The 24,908-nt window shown below is 49.0% G+C and overlaps 2 protein-coding genes across 3 annotated transcripts in view; both read left to right on the plus strand.

Annotated features, from left to right (window-relative positions):
* Nucleotides 1–14,868, plus strand: part of RNF213 (ring finger protein 213) — a 46,452-nt gene extending 31,584 nt beyond the window's left edge. The window contains 28 exon segments of the mRNA XM_030461659.1: nucleotides 13–194; nucleotides 950–1,070; nucleotides 1,176–1,276; nucleotides 1,548–1,727; nucleotides 2,237–2,400; nucleotides 2,495–2,597; nucleotides 3,271–3,385; nucleotides 4,205–4,400; nucleotides 4,946–5,136; nucleotides 5,407–5,535; nucleotides 5,826–5,936; nucleotides 6,179–6,421; nucleotides 7,025–7,106; nucleotides 7,417–7,451; nucleotides 7,784–7,878; nucleotides 8,319–8,481; nucleotides 8,809–8,977; nucleotides 9,303–9,394; nucleotides 9,986–10,237; nucleotides 10,557–10,689; nucleotides 11,016–11,099; nucleotides 11,462–11,642; nucleotides 11,796–11,997; nucleotides 12,143–12,220; nucleotides 12,514–12,711; nucleotides 13,453–13,542; nucleotides 13,635–13,813; nucleotides 14,433–14,868. Of these exon segments, the coding sequence (XP_030317519.1) occupies nucleotides 13–194; nucleotides 950–1,070; nucleotides 1,176–1,276; nucleotides 1,548–1,727; nucleotides 2,237–2,400; nucleotides 2,495–2,597; nucleotides 3,271–3,385; nucleotides 4,205–4,400; nucleotides 4,946–5,136; nucleotides 5,407–5,535; nucleotides 5,826–5,936; nucleotides 6,179–6,421; nucleotides 7,025–7,106; nucleotides 7,417–7,451; nucleotides 7,784–7,878; nucleotides 8,319–8,481; nucleotides 8,809–8,977; nucleotides 9,303–9,394; nucleotides 9,986–10,237; nucleotides 10,557–10,689; nucleotides 11,016–11,099; nucleotides 11,462–11,642; nucleotides 11,796–11,997; nucleotides 12,143–12,220; nucleotides 12,514–12,711; nucleotides 13,453–13,542; nucleotides 13,635–13,813; nucleotides 14,433–14,586 (4,023 nt within the window). The 3' untranslated portion in view covers nucleotides 14,587–14,868.
* A 410-nt stretch (nucleotides 14,869–15,278) lies between these two features.
* ENDOV (endonuclease V) lies at nucleotides 15,279–24,449 on the plus strand. Of its 2 annotated transcripts, XM_030461826.1 has the most exons (9): nucleotides 15,279–15,357; nucleotides 15,803–15,974; nucleotides 17,002–17,136; nucleotides 17,369–17,408; nucleotides 17,511–17,623; nucleotides 17,731–17,799; nucleotides 18,423–18,551; nucleotides 23,361–23,437; nucleotides 24,155–24,449. In XM_030461826.1, exons 1-9 carry the CDS (start codon nucleotides 15,305–15,307, stop codon nucleotides 24,180–24,182), a joined length of 816 nt encoding a protein of 271 aa, XP_030317686.1. In that variant the 5' UTR covers nucleotides 15,279–15,304; the 3' UTR covers nucleotides 24,183–24,449. The 2 variants fall into 2 exon arrangements, with proteins under 2 accessions (XP_030317686.1, XP_030317687.1); XM_030461827.1 differs by lacking the exon at nucleotides 18,423–18,551.
* Nucleotides 24,450–24,908: the final 459 nt, after the last annotated feature.

Consider the following 24,908-nt stretch of genomic DNA (forward strand, 5'->3'; position numbering starts at 1 on the left):
GTGTGCATCTAGGCTCTTGATGTCTTGGCTGCAATGGCATGTGCTGAAGAGCTGGAGAATCAAGTGCAGACAGTTGATCCAGAAATATGGCTGCAGAAAGTCAAGAATCTTCGTATGCCCATTGAATTTCTTTGTAAAGAGAGGGATGTGCAGAGGCATGGGTATTGGTGCCATCAGCTACTAACAGAACTTGAGTAAGTACCACGGATCCACTCACAATCTTCATTCTTAGCCTTGCTGTTAATAAGACTCTTAGTACGGGCTGAAAGCTTCCCTGCTGCTTTTCTCAGGTGAACACTCTGAAAACCTTTCCAGGTTCCTACTAGGCTCAATTTTATACCAGACATCAAGAGACAGATGGGGTCTCTTGCCTTATCTCATGTAGATTTTCCTTCTAAATCTGGTAGTCCTGTGCATCATTCCAGCTGGGTTCTGAGGGTATTTAAAACTCTGCTTGGTTTCCTGTTAACCTGCAATGTCTCCTCACTTCATCCCATGTGCACAAAGGCTGAGAGATGGGGAAATCCACTGCATCTAAGATGGAGTCTTGTCTCTTGCAGGACAAGCCCAGAGCTATCCCAGTTTCTCGCAGACCTTGCTTAGTTTAACCAAAGTGAGGAAAATGAAGTTAATTGTGAACATTTATTTTTAAATTATTTCCTTGATACTGAATTTACAGGTGTGAGAATGTCTTTGTCTCTTAATTCTGCTACAGTGCTGTGCACAGGGGAGGTTCTGTGCCATGAACTCATTGTGTTAGGTGCTGGTGCCTGTTTTGTCCTTGACAAAAAGCCAAAGGGCAAATCACAAAGGTGCATTAGAAGGACACAATTGCTGTAGTGGTGAGCATGAAAAGCAGTGAGCTCACGGGGCTGAGTTGATGCTGCACTGCCAGTCGTGCTCTCATCTCGCTGTTGCACTTTTTGAAATCACCTTTTCCTTCCCACAGGGTCTGCTGGAACAGGGTTTTCTCCATGTCTCTGTTTGTAGAACACGTGGTGCTTGGCATCAACACAGTTATGCCAGAATTTGAGGGCTTAGTGAAAAAATATACTTTGCTTCTTGGCAGGGTAAGCAAAGATGTGATTTCATCTCTTTTTGCTTCTGCTGATCATATGAATTTGTGTCTCTGGTATTAGAGCTGAGTCATTTAGCTTTGTCCTTTCCCTCTGTAGTGTTTTCAGCAAAGTTCAGACATGAAGACTCATCCAACTTTTGTTGCAGTGATGAAAGTACTGTGCCAATGTAAGGACGAAGTCAGCAAGAGGCTCTACAGGTAGTGACACTGAGACAAGCTGCAGGCTCTAGTGGGGATGTTGCTTATATTGCTAGGATATTTCTGGGCATTGGGCAGTGCTGCTCACAATGTAATGAAAGCCAAATGAAGAGCAGTGACTTCCATTTTATTCTGCACCCTGGAGCTAAGCAGTTAGCCAACAGGTCTTGCATTGTCTCCTCTTGGTCTCGTTGCAGACTAATACCTTACTGAAGGCTTTTGGTAAGACAGCATTGAAGCAATTGTGTTTGTTGCTGTTCCTGAATTACAGATACAGCCTGGGGCCATGTGCAGTCTGCCTAGGAGAGCCAAAGGATCCCATCTGCCTGCCTTGCTGCCACATCTTCTGTCAGAAGTGCATCAGAAAGTGGCTCGTGCCAGCACAGATGCATTGTCCCTACTGCAGAGCTGCCATAGAAGATGATGATTTAAGTGTCTCTGAGGAGCTCAGGTACTCCAGCCTGTCCAAGGTGGAAGTGTTGCAGTGGGGATGGTTCAATAAAGAAATTCTAGTGAAGTAACCATGAGCAGAATGGTTGGAAGGAGCATTGCTCTGCTCTTTCTGGAGCAAGAACAGCTCGTGTCTGTTTTCTCTTCATTGTTTCAAAAGGAGGGAGGAATTTTCCTTGGCCCTGTAAGAAAACTGTAGTTAAAAAACCCGGTCAAGCTAAAGCACTGTCAGTGGCTGAATAGGACAAAGGAACTGCTTGTCACCTTGAATTGTTTTGTGATAGCTTAGCAAAAAACTCTCAGTAAAGGTACCTGGCATCATACTGCCTTTTGTGATCTTAGCTGTCAATGTGGTACAGCCTTTGCAGACAGTGCTACTGAAGTGTTGCACAAATGCAGCCCCCTGGAAATCTGGAAAAGTTTCTCTTGCCAGTGTCCACTTTGCTTCATCCATTGCTGAAGTGGTTCAGTATTTGAACATTGTCCTCACACTTTTTACCCTTCCCCTAGAGAGGCCATAAGAAGAAATGCCCTGTTCCGGCAGAGATGCAATAATTTCTTCATAGATGTGGTCACTACCATGTGCTTCAAGGACAATGAACCCCCTGAAACAGAGGTGATCAAAGAGCTCCTCAACCTGCTGTTTGTTAACAGTATCGTCCTGAAGGGTTCAGGTGAGCTCCCTTCATCCTGACACTCAGCCTCGTGCAGCTGATCCTCTTGCTCTTTCTCTCACTTGCCAAGTTCATCTTTTTCTTTTCCCCACAGATCACTCTGCTATCTGCACAAAATATCTGTCCCCATTTAATGATGAAGTGGATGAAACACCCATCATCCGCTCAGTAATGCTGAAGCTCCTCTTGAAGTACAGGTGAGCACACTCAGACAGATCATGGAGGTTACACTTGGCTCAGCTTCATTTTTCATCAGACCAGCCGGGTTGTTCTCCAGTTCTGTGCTACTCATTGAATTTGAATTATCACAGGTGAAATCTGTGCCTTTCTATTAGTTACACAGCTTGATTGGCCTGTGTATAGCTTGAGTGAAGGATCAGTGCCAAGGTGTTCCCAGCTATAACCTGAACCTGTGCTGAACATGGGTGTCTTGGGTAACCTGAAGACATCTGACTAATTAATGGGCTCTAGATGAGCAAAGTTGTACTCCTCACCCACAGACATCTAACAAAGGATGTGTTGTGTGCTTACCCAGGTTTCTCCATTCACACGAGCTCCTCCCTTTGCAGCCATCACACACAAAACCACTTCCCAAACCCGATCATCTCCTAAAGCAGATGCCTCAAATAGAAGAGTTACACCCTAAGAATGCTAGTGGGACATTGTTGTTGGTTAAAAGCCTGGCTCAGAGTGTGAAGCTAGGTGATATCTGACAACAGATGGCACAATTGCTTTTCCATCTTTCAAATGGATCCAGAGTGACCCCTGCATGTCAGGTGGACATAACTTGTAGTTCTGTCATGATTTAGGACACAAGTAGGAACTGTCAGTATTGCAGTTGTGGTAAGGGGGTGTTTCTCTCTCCTGTAGCTTCCATGAAGTGAAAAAGGATGTGCAACACTACCTGTCCTTGGTAGAACAGAGTGACATCCTAGATAAAGATGATAAAAAAGAACTCTACTTGCTTTTTGTCAACTGCTTAGAGGTAAGAGTGCTGTGGAAATAAGAACTGGGTGTTAAAACTATTGTAGGAATAAAAAGAAAAAAGTCAAGAACAGGAATTTTAGGCAACATCACTGTGCAGCTCCCCAGAAAGGCCAAAAGGAAGATTAAATCAATGTGGTCAGAACCTGCTGTCAGGAAGTAGCCTTGCATTTTGAGGTAATTTTGTGTGAGTTTGTCTCACGAACAGGTTGCTAAGTGTTACATGAGGCCTGATAAGACTCCAACACAAATGTGTCAAGCAGGGGGTCTCTAGTTGCAATAGTCCACTACTGGACTGCTTTCTTCTTTTCACAAAGCCCTTGTTTGCAGAGCTTTAGATGGTTGTGCTGTTTGGGATATTCCCCTTCCTCCCCTTGGACAGCTTAATGCTTTGGATAACTTGACAGGAAATGAAACCTCTCTGTTGTTGAATTTGTCCAGGTCAATTAAAGTGGTGACTTTGTAGATAAGATCAGGATTTGTATTTTGCTGAGCACCTCAGCACATGTGGTCTGTGTTTCGGCACGTGTGGCCTGTCAGCATGCTCAGAACTCCCTTGCTCAGATACTTGCTTAGGAAATATTGGGGAGAGCTTGGAAATACAGCCCAAGAAGGTGTTTGGTGGTGTGGCACAGCTTGAAGATAAGCACCAGAGAGATCACAGGGAGGAACTAATGGTGTTGGGGTGGAGGGTGCTGTGAGACACGGGAGTTTGATGTGCTCACTGCAGTGTGGATGCACTGGAGATACATAGACCTATGCACAGGACATCTGATGCGAGTGGTTTTGCCACTCATTAATTAGTCTGGCCCATCTTTAGGATTCGATGTATGAAAAGTCTGAGGGCAGCCTTGGATATGAGCACGTAAACAGAAGCTTTCCAGAGAACTATCTCTCAAGCAGCAAGGGAGAAACTCCAGAAGAAGCCTCTGTTGAGTACCTGCAGGCAGTAGCCAAGGTTCACTTGTACCTGAGTAAGGCTGCAGAGCTGCTCCTTGAGGTCCATGGGTCCACAGGTAAGTGGTATTCTGCTATCACATGGAAATGGTGTATGCAGAGCAAGGTCCCCACAGGAGGTGGGCTGGACACAGTGCACCTGTGCTGTGCTAGAACTTGTTTTGATGCATGGCCAAGAAGGAGGGCATCAGCTTTTTTCTTTTGCATTAGGAGTGTCAGTCATTATTTGTACATTAGAAGTACTCTGTGTCAGGCTAGTGTAATGCATCCCAGCAGACTGTTCTTAGGGAGCACCATCACCTTGGCAGCTGAGACAAGGGAAAGATATCCTTGAGCAAGATGGAAGAGCTCCGAGAACAAACTTCCAGTAAACAGGAAAATATGTCCTTGAGGATGGAAATGGGAGTATGCCATCCTCTGCTGAAGAAATTAATCACTGTCTAGAATCTGACTGAGGAAACACTCTAGATAAGCATCTGAAAAAGGGAGGGCTCTCAAGTTCTTCTGTGTAGTTAGTACTAGGGAAAGGATCTTGGTGCAGAAACAGAAAAGTTTTACAAGGTAGGATGTGGTTTTGCCTTCTTTTTTCCTTTTTACCCTTCAGAGCAACACCAGGTAAAGGAGAAGCAAGATTACCTGAGGAATGTGCAGGTGTTCTGTGCCCTTGCCAGGAATGACTGGCATTGTGTCTACCTGATCCGGAGAATTGCTGGTCAGCGTGGGATGGAATTTGCTCAGAAGCTTGTCACAGAGACACGGTTTAATTGGGTGTTCCCAGCAGAAATTCTGCAACAGGTAAAGAGGTGTCCCCTTGGAGGTGACTCTGGTCTCCTCTTAGTTTTCTGTTTGTGCTGCCTTTGGGGTGTTTTTGCTGTTGCAGGGAGGTGATGTATCCTCACTCTCTGTTGGATGGAGGGCAGTGGGGAGCTGGTTGGGTTGCCACACCTGCCTGCTGTCTCTTTACAAAGGCTGAAGTGCCACAGTTCTTGGGAGGCAGAGGAGATTCTGCCTGGACCAGTGGCTGGTTCATGCCCACAGTGCTCACCATGGGCTTTTCCTCTGCAGGCACAGGAGAGCCAATCTCACCCCATCGATCGTTACCTGGCATGTGGGCAGAGCTACAGAGCCCTGCGGGATGCTGTGGGCAAAGCCATGATTGAGTGCAAGGCTGAGGGGCTTCTGGAGGCAGAGAAGGTTGGGCACGTTCTCCTCACCATAATCCTCCTGTGGGTTCTGTATGGCCAGTGTTGAAGCTTGGTGTTCCTGTTGGTGATGTCCCTCCCAGTCAGATTGAGTGCTGACAGATTACTCATTTACAGCTTCAACAGCCGTTCCTGCACCATCCCCCTTTCTTTGTGGGGAGAGCTTTACCACAGACCTGCTAAAAGTCTGTGGATCCAGTAACGAGCTGAAACCTTGTCAGACTTTAACTGTGACAACTGTTAAGCCTTTTCTATGCCATATCATCAGTTTTTCTTTCCTAGGCATCCAGCAGCTCCCCAGCTGTACAATCTGTCCATCTGCTTCTGGCTATTTTCAGAGAGGTCACTGCCCTGTATGGATTTAGTGACTCAAACCTTCATCCCAAGCAGCAGGTAAGTTACTTGGCTTTGGAAGCTCATGACAAACATGCTTCATTGTTAAGGATGAAGATATGTAAATCATTGGTGGAAAAGCCTTTTGTTCTTCTGCCCCAAATATAGTCATGTCCTGATCAGATTGGACTGGAAATGTTTCCAAAGCAGAGGCAACACAGCTTGGGAAGCAGCTGATAGTCCTCATCAGTTTGGTGGGCAGTATCATGCTGGTTCTATTTCTTTTAAATATGTGCTTTCAGCAAACAGATGCTATGACTGAGTTCATCAAGAAGTCCCAGCTCCTGAATTCTCAAGACCTACAGCACTTTGCAGATTCTCTTGTGATGAATACAGTGCCATCTCTGAGAGTGGAACCTGAAAGCTTCAGCCACAGTGGGGCAGTCATTGAGATGGCTGTTCACACTGCAGCTGTCCTGCTGTGTGGGCAGAACCCCCTCCTGCAGCCCCTCAGGAATCTGGCATTCCACCCCCACACCATGCAGGTAAAGAGATTTATCTCAGGTGGCAATTCAGCAGATGGTTACTTCCTTCACCTACTTGCTGGATCCTCTCTAAACCTTTGAAAGCACCACCTGGCTGTTTTAGCTATGTAATTTCACTGATGTATGATCATTGTAGTGTTTTGGGATTCATTAACACAACAAACAGCTCTGGACTGGTACCTTTTCAAGGTACCTCTGCATCCTGGGCAGTATCAGCCAAAGACTTTTGCTAATATTTGAGTGAGTGAGTCTGAAAGAGTTGCCAGGTTGTACTGGGGAGGATAATGACTTCTGGAGCCCTGGGCTGAGGGATCTGCTGCTCTGCTGACTATTCAAGACATGAGAAAATGTCTTGGTACACACCAGGGTGCATGGGGTCACCTCAAGTGGAACCCAGTTCAGGATGTCTGGAGAGCTCATGTGCAAGGCATAACAACATTGACAGGTTTGAAGAAGGGGTTTGAAAGGCAGAATTTGAAAATGTTCATGTACATCATCTTGTACATGTCTCTCATTCCCTGTCATGAACCACTGAGCAACTGCTACAGGAAAGAAATTATTTATATATTAATTTGTCACCTTTTTTCCATATTTCCTCCTCAGCATTCTTTTCTGCCCACAATGCCAGAAGACATAATGGCTCAAGCCAGGACCTGGAACGGAATGACTGGTCTGCACTGGTACAGTAAGTGCTCCTGTCTGGCTGTGAAATAAATTGAAGGATAATCCTTGGGGTTTTTTTTAATAAGACTGTTTCAAATGTGAATCTGTCAGGCTTCCATTCCTTGTTCCTCAAGGAGAGAAGCACTGAAATACCCCTTGGGTTCCTATGTGGGCTGATCATTCCCCTGGGCTTTGGTACTGCCAAAGCTTTTGATTAGATCTTGAAGCTTATCTCTTGCTCCAAGATGACGGCTCCTTTAGAAGGAAATAACATGATGTTTATAAATGTCTGTCTTATAATAGTGTCCTGTTTGTTTCTTTTTTTTTGGTAGTTTGTTCAAATGGCCACCCCTGCACTGTGGGAGAGGTAAGAATTTGAGACTGGTGGTGTTCCATCAGCTGGTGTTTTCCAAAATAAACTTTTATTTAATCTACTGATCTTTATGTTCTGTTGCACAGCAGTTAATTTTCTAAATCCTCTATATTACTAATCTCCTTGCCATTGTAAAGTAGAATTTAGAATAGCTCTAACACAGTTTATGCCAGAAATCTGGGAAAGAAGAGAGGCAGGAGTCCTTTGCACAGGATGTGGCAGTTTTTGACTGAACCAGTTAGAGCTGGGATTTTTGTTTCATTCTCTTTCACTGCTGGAGAGGCTCTTACTCTGGAGTTCAGTGTTCTCCTTTTGCTTTTTGGCAGTGTGGCCGCCCCAAGGAAATTGGGCACTGCCCGGACTGTGGTGTGGCAGTGGGAGGGAAGGAGTATCGCCCCGTGGCTGGCTTCCAGGCATCCAGGTATGCTTTGATTCCTCACCCTCTGCAGCTGTCTGATTGAAGAACTTCTCCTAGAGCTCTGGTACCCATAACTCGTGCACCCTCCTCCTCAGCTCTCTGGATTAGCACTTGGCCCTTGTCTAAGAGTGCTGAAGTTGCTAATTCTAACAAGAGTGGCTCTGTCCAGCACAGAGTTTGCTCATCTTGCCCTACAGGGCTGATGAGCCTCTTTTACAGAAAGTGCATTAGGAAGAGATGTTCAAGGAAGAGTAATCAGCCAGCAGAACCAAATTGGCTTGTGTACAAATCTTACTGCAAGTCCTCATTCCCCTGTAGCACTTCTAATTAGCAGCTTTTATGGCATTCAAAGAACTTACGGGTCAAAAAGGCATGACTGGGTATCAAAGATCTCTTGTGTGGTTTTTGTTCAGGCAAAACAATATTATATATACACTTTCTAGCAGGATCATTGAAGACAGAACTCAGACTGGCCACATACTTGGAGATGTCCAACACAGAAGAACAACAAGAGGTTCTGAACGGGCCATGTCCCTGGCTGTCTTTATCCTGATGCGTTTGCTCACACATTTGGCAATGCTGCTGGGAGCCACAAAGAGTCCTCAGGTATCTTCCAATGATGGTTCCAAGCAGCCACATGAAATGTGTTGAAATTCAGTATGATGCTTGTCCTTTCCATCATGTTGCCAAGTAACTAGGGCAGTCTTTCAAGATGCAAGACCCAAATTAATTTCCCTGCTTGCCAAGGGGGTGTGTTGGTTTCTTTGTGCACTTACCTGCACACAAAGACACACATTCCTGCTTTTATTGTTCAAGTGGCAGGAATCCTGTGGGATGGAGCTGAGACTTCTGGTGAGCCTGCAGCTCTGCATGCTTTTGCTTGAACTTGGATGGGTTTGGCTATGGTTATTCTTCCCTTTTTTTTCTCTTCAGGCACTGAAAAAGATTATTAAGCCACCAGTGAACAACTTGAAGAGTTTCCTGCAGCAGCATATTCAGGAGGACTTGGAACAGCTGAAAAAAACTTTGGGGAAGAGTGTGGATGAGACTATCAGCATTCTTCATCTTGTGCTCAGCAGGTTTCTGAAGGACCAAGGCCTGTGTAAGGAAACTGCTTTCCATATCCCACCTGCAGGCTGCAGCAGCAGCTCAAGGGCCAAGGCTATTGAGCTGCTTTGCTAACAAGCCATTTCCAACAGGCAGCAGCTGAGCTGATGAGGAAGATCTAGAAATTTGAGACTTGTTTCTTGCTGTAGGGAGTGAAGATTTTTTTTGCTGTTTGCCCCTCCTTCCACTGAGGACTTCTGTAGTCACTCTTGACTCATCACACTAACTTGCAAAGATGTCACATCTAGAAGCTTAGAGAATCTGTGCATGCTTTTAACTGAAATATTGCAGATGTAAGAGACTAACTATTGCTGTTTCAGGGCCAGTGCAGTTTGATGTACTCTCCACCAAGGAGAAGAGAAACAAATGGGAAAAAATTGTTGCAGACACAGTTATTACTCCTGAACTGGAGGTGAGAAATTTGCTGTATAAATTTTAAACAGTTGAGAAAAAAAAACCAAAAACCAACAACTTCTGCAGTTCAGAATTCACTTCCTTGGAAATCTGACCTAGTGTATTATCTGTGCTACTCTTTTCACCCAGCTATTCCTAAAGCCAAGCCACCTATGGCACAAATGCAATTTAGCTTTAATTTGTTTTAGCCAACTTTATTCTACCTGTGGGAATCAGTATCTGAGACTAGAGATGTGCTTTGATTTTTATATAGCTGGACAACCAGAAATGTCATGGCTTAGCTGGAAAAAAAGTGAGTGTAGGGTTCTCCAGTGAATCCTCTCTGCCCCTTTTTACCCCATATACATCATCTCAGAAAGGAAAGACCTGTGAGTTTGAGCTGGAGAACCAAGTATAAATATATGGTATAAACAGCTTTATTGCAGAATGGGCTTTACATGCCTTCCTCAGGAGTTCATCTTCTGCTTTGACATATTTCTGTGTCAATTGGTGATCGAGCTGCCAGGGGAGGATACTCTAGTAGAAGCTGAGCATGTCAGGATGCTGCCAAGTCTGATATAATTTCTTATAATTTTTTTTTTCAATGCAGGAGCTGGATAAAAAACTTCTGAAGTTAAATGGACAAATAGAAGAGGATGAGAGAATTTCTTCCAATGCAATAGTTAAAATAGTGTATGGTGACCCAGGCACTTTGCTGTCCCAGCTGCCAAAGAACAGTCACATACATCACTCCAAGATGTGGAGCTGCCGACAGAGGGTTTCAGTGGAGAACTTGGGCCATGTGGTCCAGCAAAAGAATGCCAAGGACACTGTTCCCCTCCTTTGGAAGTTTCTGCAGAAGGTGGGTGTGACACAGTGCTCAGAGAATGCCATGTTCAGAGATGAGCTCACAGAATCACTTATGGCTGAGGCTGGAAGGGAACCCTGGAGGTCACCTGCTCCAATCCCATGCTCAGGCAGGGTCACCTAGAGCCATTTGCCCAGGAGCAAACCACTGCTCATTATACATTGTCTTTATTCTCCTAATTTTCTACAGTCTTGAGAACTGCACTTCCAAAATGTTTTTTTTCTTTAAAACATTAACAAAGCAGTTCCACAGAAGTATTCAAAACTACTTTGTCCAGAGCAACCCTACTCATGGGCCTCCTTTCCTCTTCCAGGAAAAAGAACTGAGGCTGGTTAAGTTTTTACCAGAGATTCTGGCTCTGCAGAGAGACTTGGTGAGCAGATTTCAGAACACTTCTGATGTCAAGCACTGTTCCATCAGAGACTTTCTCAAAGAACCCTTCTCAGGTGAGAAGCCTCTGCCAAAACTAATAATGAAGCAAAAAGCACAGGATAGTCCACTTGAAAACGAAGGTGAAAACTTTTCTTGAGCTTGCAATCTTTGCTGCTGTTTTCCTGTTAACTTCCACCCAAATGAACTGGAGACCTTAACCCTGAAGTGATGGTTGGAAAAATACATTAGATGGCTTTAAAGATGTTTAATGTCTGCTTCGTCTCTTGGTCTGTGTGAGCAGTTGCCAAGAGTGATGTACTTTGAAAGTTGGTGTACAACTGGGTTGCATGGTGGTGTCAGTAAAGGTGCCTCTCATGGGTTTGTCTTTGTTATTCCTCAGATGTGATGAGGGACCTGTTACAGAGGAGAGTGAATGTGTTTCTGTCTGTTTGGAACAAGCTGAGAAGCTCACTGGACACCAATGGTAAGTGCTCTCCTTCCTCAGCATTGCTCTGAGGGTGACAGAAGCAAGAGCTTCCCAGCTGTGTGCAAGGCTCCTTTGCTGCCCTTTGACAATTCAGGTTCCTCCCACCAGTGGTGCTGAGACATATCTGCCAAACTGACCTTGGACATTGGAGGTTCAAGATTTAGGTGCAAAATGAAAAGACCATTTCCCTCTTGTAGTACTCTCACCTTGCTCCCTTCACTGCTTGCAAGCAGTGGAAGGTGCTCTGCTTTTTTCAGGCTGTGTATTTCTCTTGACCTGGGTCAGCTCAGGAGAGGCTTGTTCACTGTGGGATGGCTCTGGGCCACCTCACAGCTCTTCTTCTCTGCCTTTTATTTCAGGGGAAATTAAACTTCCTAAAGGGTACTGTGAATCTGACCTGACCCTGGACAGCAACCTTGAGGTCCTTCTGCCACGTCGCCACGGGCAGGGCCTCTGCTCCACAGCCTTAGCCAGTTACCTCATCAGTCTGCACAATGACTTTATCCACTCTGTGAATAGAGACACTAAGGAAAATGATAGGTATGTTGCTATGCCAGCTGGGGTTTGGGTTTTTTGTTTTGGTCTTTTGGTTTGTTTTTTTTCACTCTGTTCTACTGTTTGCTACCACACAAGGAGCTTTCCCTGGTTCACAGAGTTTTCTTCTCTAAGTGGAGTCTGTTTTCTCTTCTGCAGGTACTTGGTCAGTTTGTCAGAAGTGGCTGACATGCACTTGATCAGTTATGAGGTCGAGAGAGACCTCATTCCTCTGATCTTATCCAACTGCCAGTACAGCATGGAGAAGGGAGGGAAGACAGTGCAGGACTTTGATCTGGAGAAGATCCAGCAGCAGGTCATCAGCAAGTTCCTGCAGGGGAAGCCACTCATCACCCTGACGGTAGGAGAAGGCAGCTTGTGCTACCCATGTGTCCTGCAGACAATTTATTGGCTGATGAAGGAGCCCCGCAGTGCTTGCAGCAGCCAGGCATGCAGGGTTAGCAGTGTTACCAAAGCTTTACAGCCATGGGTTTCTCTCCTGACAGGGGATGCCTACCCTGGTGTACAGACAGGATCGGAACTATGAGCAGCTGTTTAATAATGTCAGGAGTAAGCTGGATCAGGTGAGTCTCTGCATTGGAGGACCCAGGGCAATTGTGTGAGCCCTGACATCCCAAGAAATGTTAGGTTTGTCTTCTGTCACTTGCCTTGTCCACTAATCTCTCTCTGTGCCTTGAATCTGTACAAACTGCCTTCTGCCAGTCAGGATTTACAAAGCAAAGTATTTGTCTAGTGAAGCATTTCCAGTTTCCTAAACCTGAGACTCAGCCATCTGCCATGACTTCAGCAACTGAAGCAGAAGTAGGGAGTGGCTCTAAACTGATGGCAGGAACTGTTTTGACTTCACGGTTTTCAGAGTGCTCTCCCCAATTCTGTGATGAAGATGATTAGTGGAGAACTACAGTCTTACAGTGATGTCTGTGATGCTCTGTCTGTCACTGAAATTACCTTGGGATTCCTGGCCATGGCTGGAGAGAATCCTGAAATGCCTCTGACTGACTACATCGAAAAAGTCCTCCAGATGGGTGACCAGACAAACCCTCATGTACTGCAGGTGAGGCCTGAGAGCAAAGCCCTTATTCCTACAGGATAAAATCTGCACTGGTTTAAGTTAAATCCAGACACTCTGCTCTCCAAGCCCAGCAAAAGTTCAGCTTGCAAGGGTGTGTGATAGAATTCCCTCTCCACCATATTCAACAGGGAAGGAAAAGACATTTTCACTTCCCCTGCAACCAGTGTTAGTGAGGTGGCAGCACCTAACAGCTTATTGTGCTTGCCAGGTTCTTGCAAAACACTACAGAAAGTTCAGGTGCTGGGTATGCAGAAGATCAAACTCTTCTCTGCAGATCCAAGCTCTCCTGTCAGCACCAGGAAGGAGAGTTCTTAATTGAGTGTCAGCATAATTAGTTGCAGTGCTAGAACTGAGAAAAGGGAGAACATTCAATTATGAGTGAGCTTTCAGTGACACTGCCTTGCCTGGTGCTGAGCAGGATATAAAAATATCCCTTTTCCTTTCAAATGTGGTGATAGAGTAAGGTTTTATCCTAATGATGTGTGAAAAGAGGCTCTTTACTGATAGGAGCAAAGGCACTGTGCTATGACAGGGGTGTGTGACACAGCCCTATCCCTTCCCTGTTTTGATGACACCAAAAGGATGGGTTATTGAAGGCAAAATGGGGAAGAGGGAGAGGGGAGCCTGTTGCAGCCCAGGCTCAGAAGAACTCCCTGTGTGGGCAGGGCAGGGTATGGACAGGTTCCTAAGTACATCTCACTCCCTGCCTGTGTTTTTCTGCAGGCCCTCAGAAGATGCCACCTAAAGCACAACATTGCCCTGTGGCAACTTCTTTCTACCCTCAAATCTGAGCAGCTGCTGCACCTCAAACAGGTACAGTGCCCAACTTCAGTGTATTGTCAGCTGTTTCCTCTTAATGAAGTTGTAAAATGGTTGGGTTTTTTTCCCCACTGCTGCGTTTTTAGGATCCTTTTGCAGACATCAGTACGGCCTACAAAGCTGAGCTCAGTCCAGTGAATGCCAAGCTCCTCAATACCTTCCTTGTTCACGCGAGGCTGGAAACCTTCCTGCAGGAGCTCCATGAAATGATCACCTTGAAGCTGAGACGTGTCCAAGCTGTGGATGAGTTCAAACCAACCTGGAGGTAAGTTGTGCAACCCAAACCAACCTGCAGTTGTTGTTAAGCTTCTCTGCCTCTGGAAATACCTGTGATGGAAATATGGTTTAGTGGTGGCCTTGGCAGTGTTGGTGTAATGGTTGGACTTGGTAATCTTAAAGGTTTTTTCTAACCAAAACAATCCTGTGGAACTGTTCCCTTGGGATGTGACTGTCCTGCTGGACACAGAGCACAACCACCAGCATAAGGAACGTGCAGGCAGTTCTCAGACAAACTCCCTGTTTCTGGCATGTATGACTTCATCTTCCAGCAGCGTTCCCCAAGCTGTTCTGTGTGATACAGCAGGAGCTGCTGCTTGTGAGCACTGAGGATAAACACGAGCACTGCTGCCCCCACTCAGCTTTCCACACACACAGCTTGGCCCTAACAGCTTGGTTCTGACCCGCAGCACCCCCTGGCTGGCTGTGTTCACCTCTCTATAAATCTGACTGGTGGTTTAACCCTTCTCATTACAAAATACACAGTAAAATTCTGTGTACTCAACGCTGGTGCATTCCTACCACACAAGATACTCCATGGCACGTGTGGTTTGCTGTACACCATCTATTAACACTACTCCTGCTCTTTTTCTTCTTGTTTTTTCCAGCCTGAAGGAGTCGTTCATTCCTTATCTTGATGCAAAAGGCTCCGAGTTGGCTGCAGAGGTGGAGGAGATGTTCCCAGATGAGATTCTGCTCTCTCAGGCTCTCTCCACCTGGAAAGCAGCCGCTGGCTTCAAGAGGGAGCACAGGGAGCACTGAGGCTGCTCCTGCCCCAGGGGACCTCACTGCCAGTGCCACAGGGGATGGGGACATTCTGGAACCTCGGGGGGGTTGGGGTGTCTTGGGGTGTGCTGTTTATTTGGGGTGGGTTTTTTATTTTTACTAATTGTGGTGCAAAGGGGAGCTGCTTTCATACTCGGGAGGATACACGATGCCCAGAGACTGCTGCAGACTTCACGCGAAGAACAAAACCCCAAAGCCACCTCCTAATCATGGGGTTTTTTCGTAAAAAAAAATAAGAGTAATAAAAAAATTATTCCCTTAGTGCAGGGAAAGCTTTTGGCTTGGGGGGGTGTTGGTTCGGGGTTATTTTTTTGGTTTTCTGGGGGGGTTTTGGGGTTTTTTTGGTGTTTTGTTTGTTTGTTTTGGGTTTTTGGGGGGTTTTTTGGATTTTTTTGGTTTTTTGTTTGTTTGGTTTGGTTTTTTGTTTTGTTTTTGGTTTTTTGGAGTTTTTTTGGACTCCGTCTTTCCGCTGCAGCATGGGCTCCTCCTGCCCCTGGCCCGTTCCTTGCTGCTCTGGAGCCTCCTTCGTCACTTCACAATCGGTACCAAGTTGAAAATCCCGAACCGGCCGCACCAGGACGCTGCTCCCCCGCCTGCCGCCGCCCGGCCCGGCCCCGGGGCGTTTCCCAATAGAGCTGCTGCTCCTCCTCACGGCTCCTCCCCGCCCGCTGTAGGGGCGGCCCCGGTTTCCGCCATGTCGGGGCTCTCGGCGGAGCCGACACCGGAGCTGCTGGGCCGCTGGGAACGGTACCGGGGGCTGCGCCTGCGCGGGAGGGGCGGCGCGTTGTCATGGCAACCGTGCGCAGCAGCGAGCGGGGTCGATCCCCTCCGCTCCCCGGCACCCTGTGTTCCGGTCCGGGTCCGGCCCCGCGGTTTCCCTTCGGTACCGGGTTGGCCACGTTGGGGTCCGCTACACCCGCCGGCCCCCGAGGACCAGCGCAGGGCCAGGGGAGCTGCGTCCCCTCGGTTCCCTTTGCGGGAAAGCCGAGGGGTTGCCGCCTGCCCTCACGCGTCGGGGCGCTCCGGGCGATTCCCGTCCCGTCCCCCCCGGTGCTCTGTCCCCGTCGGAGGGCCCGGGGGCTCCTCCCGTGCCTCGGGGGCTCCTCCCGTGGCTCCGGGACACCGGCAGAGCCCGAGCGGGGCAGGCTGAGGCCGGGGGAAGGTTCCACCGCCGCCCTTGGTCCTTGTGCAGGGAGCAGGCCCGGCTGCGGGCCCGCGTGGTGGAGGAGGACACGGAGGGGTGGCAGAAGGATCCGGGATTCGCGGGACTGGAGAGAGTGGGAGGTGTGGATCTGTCCTATGTCAAAGGAGAGGAGACCAGAGCCTGCGCCTCACTCGTGGTGCTCAGCTTCCCCGCGCTGCAGGTGAGGGTGCGGGGCTGAGCCCGCGGCTGCGGGGACTCGGGATGGGAAACGGGGCCGGGACTGCAGCTCCAGCTCCGCCTTAAGCAAAACCTCCAGACCCTTCACGGGAAACGGGGAACAGCGCTGCCTGTGAGGGTTTAGACGGATTGCTCCTCATTGCGAGGGGGTTGTGAGGTTACCGGGGCTACCAGGTCAGAGGATGCTGTGATCAGATGCAGGCTGCGGGCAGGCACAGGGACTGCAGCTGGGTTAGGGGGAGAGGGAAAGGGATCAGTCCCAGCCACCACTCAGGACACAGAAGGAACCCTTTTTTCTGGGCCAGTTAAGAGGGGAAATTAAAACATTTGTAGCACCCAAACAGCAAGGGCCTTGTCCCTGACTTCTTGTTGGGAATCAACTCACAAGGTATAAAAACCTTTTCAAAACTGCTGTGAATCCCACTGGTGTTTTACTTGAATTCATGAAGATTTTTGGTCTCTTTCCCAACCTTCAAAGCAATATAAAAATTAACTGTAAAACCTATAACAAGCAGAGAAATAAATGTGGATGTTGGGTGCCAGTATTTTTATGAACCAAATTCCAAATCCTGCCTTTATTCCAGGCTTGCCCTGCACCATCCTTTTTTTGTGCTGTTACAGAGTTTCTCTTGGCCTCTGGCAGCACAGAGACAGAGACCCTTTGATAATGCTCTGTCCAGGTGAACTTTGAGGTCCCCACTGTGTGGTTGAATAGCTGCCCTAATTTTGTCTCAAGGACTTCACTCTCCAGCAGGGTATGGTTGGTGATTTCCAGCCCTCTTCTGTCAGCAGTCCATTGCCCACTCCTGGTTCTGAGTGCCAGACTGACACAACCCGAGGGTTTTGGCTTTGCTGGAGAGATCCAGAAGCAGAGTGTTTAAGAAAAAATAAAATAAAAAAACCAAACGGGTGAGAGTAAGAGACATAAACCAAAAGAGAGGCCTCTGAAACAGGAACCACCCAGCAAAGTCCTGCAGGTCACAGTCTCTGCTCTGTCCCTCTGCTCCCAGGTGCTGTACGAGGACTGCCGGATGGTGGCTGTGGGTGCCCCCTACCTGGCAGGATTCTTGGCCTTCAGAGAGGTCCCTTTCCTGGTGGAAGCTCTTCAGAGACTTCAGCAGGAGCAGCCCAGTCTCAAACCTCAGGTATGTCTTATTCCTTGTCTGTCTGTTTCCCATGGGCAGCACCACCAGAGGAGTGCTGCCAGCCATTAGGAGCTCACACTGGGGACCATTTAGAGTCAGGGTTAGGCAGTGCCACAGGAAGACCCCAGCAGAGAGACCTAAAAGGGCTGAGGCACAGGCCCAGCATCACCATTTCCCTGTTTGAGTGGGTCTCAGTGCAAAGGAAATAACATTTCTTTTTTGGCTTTTTCAGGTTCTTCTTGTAGATGGGAATGGCCTGCTCCATCCCAGAGGTAGGACTTCACTGGAGAGCCCTGCTTTCCAGGGTCCCCGTGCTGCCACATGAGGTTCCTGTTTTCTGGTGTCCTGCAGTCACAGTGAGTCCTTGTTGGCAGGATTTGGTGTGGCCTGTCACCTCGGAGTCCTGACAGATCTACCATGCATTGGAGTGGCCAAGAATCTCTTGCATGTGGATGGTTTGGCCAAGGATGAGCTGCACAAAGAGCAGGTTAGGCCAGGCTGGGAATTTCCTTCTACTTTTTAACATCCTAAGAGAACTGGGATGGCCACATACAAATAGTTTCTAACCAACTGACTGGGTCTCTGTCTCCATAGATTCGTTCCCTGCAGAGGGAAGGAGATTCATTCCCCCTGACAGGCACTTCAGGGAGAGTCCTGGGCATGGTAAGCTGCAGGGAGCTTCCTGGTCACTTGGCTGCCATGATCTGCCAGCTCTGTGCAGCTGGGAGCACTGGAGGATGTTGTCTGTAGTGGGGCTGTCTCATTCAGGAGGAGGTGGTGTGAAGAGGTGACCATTGCCTTCCCCTTCCTGAGAGCTCAGACATTTGCAGAAGGAGTTGACAGCTGAGGTGTTGAGTGTGTTCATGGCTGTGGCATCTGAGGTGTCAGGCTCCAGCACCCCCACAGTCATGGGGAGGTGCCAGCTCTGTTCCAGCTTTCTCTTACTGGGGTGAAATCCGGGAGCATCCGACTCAGGGGGGTGCAGCACAGGACAGGGGCAGGTGTAAGAAACTTCCTGCTGTTATTTAGGCTGCATTAGGTTGTGTCATGCTTCCCAGACAAGCACGGGGCTTTTGAGGAAGGGCCACAAAAGAGCAAAAGAGCAAACAGTCCTAATGATGGGAGACACTGGGAGGCAGAAGTGAGAGGAGAGGGCTGGGAGGTACCATGCACAGAGCCACCATCCCACCTGCAGGCAGCTGCCTGGCGTGTAACTCATCTGCCCCTCTCTGTTTGTCACACCGAGCCTCTTCAGTGCTTGATCTTTCCTGTTTCTGTGTGCACAGGCCCTGCGTAGCCACCACAGGAGCTTTAGGCCCCTCTATGTCTCTGTGGGTCACAGGGTGTGTCTGGGGACAGCCGTGCGTCTGGTCCAGTCCTGCTGCAGGTACCGGATCCCGGAGCCCATCCGCCAGGTACTGGGGCAGGGCTGAGGAAGGGGCAGGCAGGCCTGGGGGTGCCAAACCCGTGAGGGTGTTTCAGAGCTTCCATTTCCCCTCTGCAGCAGACAGGTCCCCAGTGGGCTCCTGATGCAGTGCCCGGGAGCAGAGGCAGCCCCGGCCCCGCTCCTTCCCTGTGGCTCCCCCTCTGCAGGCAGCTTCTGCGATGCTGAGGTTCATACCCAGGAGCTTCAACAAAATGCAGTTTTCTGGGACACTCTGGGCTCAGCACAGACTGCAGTGCTGCTCCTCGGGGCTTTTCCCTGCTGCTGCTGCTGCACTCTGCAAGGAGCTGCGGGGCAGCCAGCCAGCAGGTGACAGCACTGGATCACCAGCACCGAGCTGCAGCTCCCACCAAGGCTCAGCCTCAGGCTCATTAAATCGCAGCAGGGCTTGAGGAAAGGATCTGGAGAAGAGGAAACTCTCTGGGACATCTAGCCTGAGGAATGCCTCCCTTCCCTCAGGGTCACCCTGCTGCTGATGGTGGGGACAAGCCTGACCCAGGGCTGTCCAGGGAGCAGAGCCCCTTCAGATGTTCCTCTCCTTGCCCTGGGACCCTCCCTGAGCATGGCTGCACCTCCGTGCTGGGGCTTGCTGACCACCTTTGCTCCTTAGAGCAGCACTGGGGTGATCCTGCTCTTAGGCAGCCTCTGCAAACAGGAGCTGCTTGTTGATGCTGCAGCGTTTTCTGAAAACAGTGTCACAGACCAGACAAAAATCACACATCTTAGAGCAAAACAAACCTTGAAGAGTCCAGAGCAGAGCTGGACTTTCTGATCTCGTGAACCACTACCTGGCAGACAGGAGTAGGCTGCTGGATCTTATGTAATTTCTTCCAGTGAGGGGCAGATGCCTCTGCAGAGCTCTGAGCTAGCTCTGCAGTTCAGAGGAAAGGAGAAAAACATTCCCATTGGAAACTAAAAGGTGCCTTGCAGTTTTTCATCATCCTCATTTCATTTCCAACTCTCTCTACTATTTGTCTGTGTTCTGAGACTCCTCCAGCTCTCTAACTGCAGCTTTTATCTAAAGTGGTGGAATGAATTGTTGCTTCTCTTATGGAGAGATTAAAAAATCCCAAAGGGAGTGTGTTTACCGTAGAGGTAGAAGGATGGCAGGAGGTAAGGACACCTAAACCTTTCCATGGGACTTTTCCTCTCACAGTTGCTCTGTGTGGTAACTTGCCAGGGCAGAGCCTCAGCTCTTGAGCACCTACAAGTTGGAGTTGGAAGGTAGAGGGCTATAGGGAGGCTGCCTGTGAGTGACTGACTTGGCCTTTTTCCTGTGGTTTGTGCCCAGGAAAAGCTTGCAGCCCTGGTGGGTGATGTGCTTATGGCTTTCCCAGTGTCATGGAGGATTGTGGACCATTAGCTCTTTGTGTGCAAGTTATGGCAGCACTGGAAGTATTAATGCTCTTAGAAGGGCTCAGCTGCCCACTCCTGGAGGCTGTGCTGGTGGCTGGTATGAAGGCAGAGCTGTGCAACTGGTGTGGAAATAAAACCAACCCCCTCTTTCCTGGAGATACATTACAGCAGTCCGGGTAGGGTGTGTTGTGCCTCAGGCATGCAACACTTATCTGGGCAGTGATCAGAAAGGGTTTGATTTGCATTGAGCCCACAGTGTGGTCCTGCTGCCAGAGGAACTGGGGCTGTGATGCAGGTGAGAGCAGTGATCTTCAGAGAAATTAGAGGGAAGTTCATTATCACTTACAATCAGTATTTACATCCCATTTAGTCCTTATTCCAGGTGTAAGCACAAGGCCAATCTGTCAGAATTTTCTTGCATGGGGGTGATCTCTCTGCCCAGGCAGCTTGTAAAATTTTGAGGTTCTTCTGGAGAGAGTTGATCATTTGGAGCCACCCAGACAGGGATTGAGGTAGGCGGGAGCTGTCATCCCAGAATAACAAGCAAGGCCTTGTGGCTCTGGAACAGTACCAAGCCCCCCTGAGAGCAGCTGCCCTTGCCTGCTTCTGGCAGAGGTCAGAACCCCTCTCCAGTGCTTGTCCACACTTCAAGCCCACTCAGTCCCAAAATCCCCCTGCACAGTGGGCAAACAGAAGCTTTTAACACTCTCCAGCTGACAAGGATTGTGCTGGGACTGATTCTTGTGCTCTGGCTGTTTTAGGTTCCTGGCTGGCTGCACTCCAGCCTCCTGCTCACTTGATCCTTTCAGCTCCAGCTGGCCCCTTGCCCAGCTGGTTCCCACTGGCTCAGGATGGGGCTGGTGGGACAGCCAGATGTTGCTCCAGCCCACCAAGAAGGACAGAAGTAGGCCTGCCCAGAGCTGTGCATTTCTGCAGGTTACTTCATGTGACATGTGAGACACATGCCCTTAGGAGAGCTGAGAAATAAGCCATCACCCCCCTCCTCTGTGTGAGCTCACATCCTGCTGCCCTGCAGGGAAAACAGTAGCTGAATCCTAAATTTCCAACTCCCTTCAGATGCACCCTCCCTGCCAGCTTGCTGGGAACACAGGGGTCACCACTGCCCCTTATCAGACAGGCAAAGCAACAGCTCCAGCCCCTAATGGCAGCACTGATTCCCCTCTCAGAATAGAAACAATCTCTCAGGATTATTACAGGACAGTTATCCATCTTATTGATTAGCCCCTTGGTTAATGCTTGGGGTTAAGCTGTCTCTCAGTGCTGTGTTAGGAGTGAGACCTGGCTGGTATCTCACCACCTGACCAGGTGTCAGCTTCTGCCAGAACGTGGCTGAGGTTTTACTTCTTTAGAAGAAGTTTGCAGACGTGACTCTTGCTGCCTTGGTCTCCCAGTGGGGACTCTATTGAACAACCTCCTTCCCTTGTTATAAAATGCATCACGTATCCTAAAGAATGAGCAAAGTTATTTGTCAGATCAGTTATGAAACTGTACAATTATGGAGAGAAGGGGAAAAAACTCGCCCAAACAAACCATCCCTTATGTAACTATTTTTCAATCTCGGGCTTGCAGAATTGTTAAGCAGTTGTGGAACTGTCTCCAGCAGGAATGAGCAGAGCCTCCACCTGAGCAGGGAGGCAGGGATGGAGAGGAGGGGTGGTGGGGAGCATCTTGGGGTGCTGGGGAGACTCTTCAGAAGCACAGTGATGAGAGTAGCAAATGCTTCAAGGGCAGGCACTGGGGATGCATTAACCCACTTCATTAGTATGATCATCGTATGCTGAAAAGCTTTTCCAGCTGGAAAGGTCATATACTGCTTTTTAAGTGGAGAGAGGCACTCTGCCTTTGAGGTGGGGCACAGCAGCTGGCCTAAAATGTCATGGCATAGCAGTAATTCTGAGAAAAGTTTCTAAAAAAGAAAAAAAATCTTCTAGGGAATGTAAAAGTCAACTGCTACTTCTGAAAGTTGTCCAAGAGCCCAGGATCTGTGTGATTGTGAGGGCATCTAAGAGTCCTCTGTGCTGGAAAGCTGAACAAGAACTCTTCTGATAGATAAGAAGAGCCAGTAAATATCCAGTGACACGTTCTGTAGCTCATGGGGTCTCTGTTGGTGTTCTCCTTGTCCCACTCTGACCATTTGCTGTCCTGCAGTGCTGGTGAGACCCAGCAATCTCATTCTGGTGAGCTCAGGAAGGCTCGTGTCACAGGAGAGTGTATCAGAGGAGGAAGGGAAGAACTGGACTCTTGCATAAGTTTGTGTTTAATGATGGCTCCAAGCTCAGTTTCAAATGAGGAAGGCAGCAGACCATGAATTTCAGAGAGTCTCAACATGAATCCTTTTGATTTTGGTACTGGGAAGCAGAGTACAGAGGCAGCTACAGCCTGGCCTCTGCCTTGGCAGCTTTGTCTTTGGTCTCACGAGGCAGGACAGTGTGAAAGGTGTGTCAGCCACTTCTCTTGCTGCTGCTGCCAAGAAGATAGAGCCAAGGATGTGCTTGTGTCTTCTCTCTGTTTGCTTTTAGTGGATGTTTTTACCTGCTTTAGCTGCATAATTACCACCGCCCAGGCAGCCCAGCAGGCACAAGGCAGGATGAGCCAAGCTCTTGCCTAGGGAGAAGGATGTGCAGCAGACAAGTGGTGTGCTTCTCCATCTGTTGCTGCATCCTACAACTGCTGGAGCAGAGGAAGGAAAAGGATGTATACAAGGACAGCCAATGCCAGCTGCCCTCTTTTCATCCCATGTCCTCTTGAGAATTTGATTGCTGGATTCCCAAGCTCCTTGCAGCCCTCTCCTCGTTCCCCCTCTCCATTTACAGTTTCCTGTGGAGGGCTGAGTCGTGTTTCTCAGCTGATAAATGACCACAATAGCTAATCCTGTGTCACACCTATAAAGATCATGGATGATCCTCGAGTGCTGTGAGAATGGAGGCTGCAGCCTTCACCTGCTTGCAGTGGCAGTGGAGCCTCTGTTAGCACAGCCCTGGGACACAGCTGCTGTGTGTACAGTGACAGTCCTTGCAGCAGGGTCAGGGGTGTTCTGCTGCTCTGGGACAAGTCGGGGAAACACCAGCAGTTGCCCACCTTTTGTGGAGGGATCTGTGAGCTCCTGTCTTCTGCCGGAGACAACAGCCCCAACAGCTCTGGGGGCCAGGAGACAGACTGATGTGTACATCAGTACAGGCTGAAGGATTTTGCCAGCTTTGAGCAAAACAGATGAGGAAGATCCCAAGAAATAGAAGAGTGGGCAGTGAGACACAGAAACCAAGCAAGGAAAGAAACATGGAGGTTCCTCTTTGCAGCAGAGTCATAGCAGAGCTATTTGTGCTGTGCTGACATCAGGGTGTGCAGGGGCACACACCGGGCAGGCTGATCAATCCATTCTCACTTTTTTCCTCCTTCATTCCAGGCTGATATGAGGTCGAGGGAGTATATTCGGAAGCAGCTGTGTTCACCACTGGGGGTCCTGTCTGCAGGGCCAGAGAGGTGGGTGTGTGGGCAGCTGCCCTGCAAAGGGGATCTGCTCACGTAATGATCTGCAGTAATGGCATTAGAGAGACAGACAGGGTAACAAGGTGAGCTCCAGTGACATCAGGACACATGGTGCCTCAAAAGGGTGATTTCTGGTGACTGCAGCAGAGCCACTTCACACGTTCCTGGGCAGGGCACCGTGTCCCAGGCTGGGGAGGTCGTTGGGGATTTATTTGGTGCCCGTGATAAGCAAAGCACCAACACCCACAGGTGTGACAGGAGGTGAACAGAAATATCCTGCAGGGAGCTGGTCCCTGCCCCCAGAAAGTGAGGGGAGGGTCAGGCTCCCCCACACTTACATAATGTAGGCCAGAACCTTGCTCTGTAAATCCACAGGAGTTCCTCGTGCTGGGGCCAGGCTGCCCCTTCAGCATCGTTGATCAGAGCCACACCAGGGCCAGGCTGGACAGACAGACAGACAGAGCCCTACCCAAAGGGCTGTGAGGGGATGAGTGGAGAGTGTCAGGACTCAAAGCTCACCTGCCCTGAGGGTCCTAATGGTGAAGGTGGCAGTAGTGAGGGATTACAGTGGCTGAGGTTTACCCTTTCTATGACCATGCATCTCAAGACCTGTGTCTCTGAGCCCCTTATCACCAAGTGATGTAATTATTTGTTCTTCTTGGTTTCTATTTTTTTTTTCATGTCTGTGATCCTTGTTTTTGTTCCTAACAGAAAAAAGGAGGAGGAATTGGATGATTAGGCTAATGCCAGAAGAAACTGCTGGGCCCAACCTCGCTGGATCCTCTCCTCCCCTAAGACTGTGGTTCTGATGAGTGCAACAGCTGAGAGCCACCCCAAGGCAGGGCCGTGTCCCTCAGGACCACTCCAGCCACTGTGCATGGTTCTGGTGGGTAGGCAGACCAGCTTCTCTTCAAGGATAATGCTTCGAAGGTATTTCTCAGGGTTGATTTTTAAGCACTGTAAAAATATTTGTGTAAATAAACACCCAGTTGTCATTTTGCAACAACTTCCTTGAATACTTGGGCAGTTGCAGGAGGTGGTGTACAGAGATGCTGAAGCACTCAGTTACAGACAAACTCCAGAGCTGGCCTTTGGCTCACACTGCACCTCCGTGGCACAGACTTCCCTTCTCCTCCTTTTCAGAGCAGCTTTCACCCAGTCCCTGCAGCCTCTGCTCTCACATTCCCTTCCCCGGTCTCCGGGGAACAGACGCCCCATGTGCCGCTCCGGCTGCTCCTGACAGACGGGCTGAGGACGCCGAGTTTCAGGTGGGTGTGTGACTCACGAGGAGAGGATGGAGCCAACATTCTGCTGTGGGGTTTGGAAGGAGGTCTGAGCTCCGATGGGTGAGGAGCTTTCTGTCTGCTCAGTGCCGGTGGCTCCCGCTTGCCCTGGGCACACCCGGGTGCCTTTAGCTCCGAGCTTGAGCACCTCCCTTCCCTTGCTGCCATCGGGCTTGGGGTGA

Source organism: Calypte anna, chromosome 18 (genome assembly GCF_003957555.1).
Source record: "Calypte anna isolate BGI_N300 chromosome 18, bCalAnn1_v1.p, whole genome shotgun sequence".
Lineage (NCBI taxonomy): Eukaryota > Metazoa > Chordata > Aves > Apodiformes > Trochilidae > Calypte > Calypte anna.

Coding starts and splice junctions, on each gene's coding strand:
- ENDOV (XM_030461826.1), top strand. CDS start 15,305: ATGTCGGGGCTCTCGGCGGAGCCGACACCGGAGCTGCTGGGCCGCTGG. Junction 15,975..17,001: donor TCAGCTTCCCCGCGCTGCAG/GTGAGGGTGCGG, acceptor CTCTGCTCCCAG/GTGCTGTACGAGGACTGCCG. Junction 18,552..23,360: donor TCCCGGAGCCCATCCGCCAG/GTACTGGGGCAG, acceptor CCTTCATTCCAG/GCTGATATGAGGTCGAGGGA.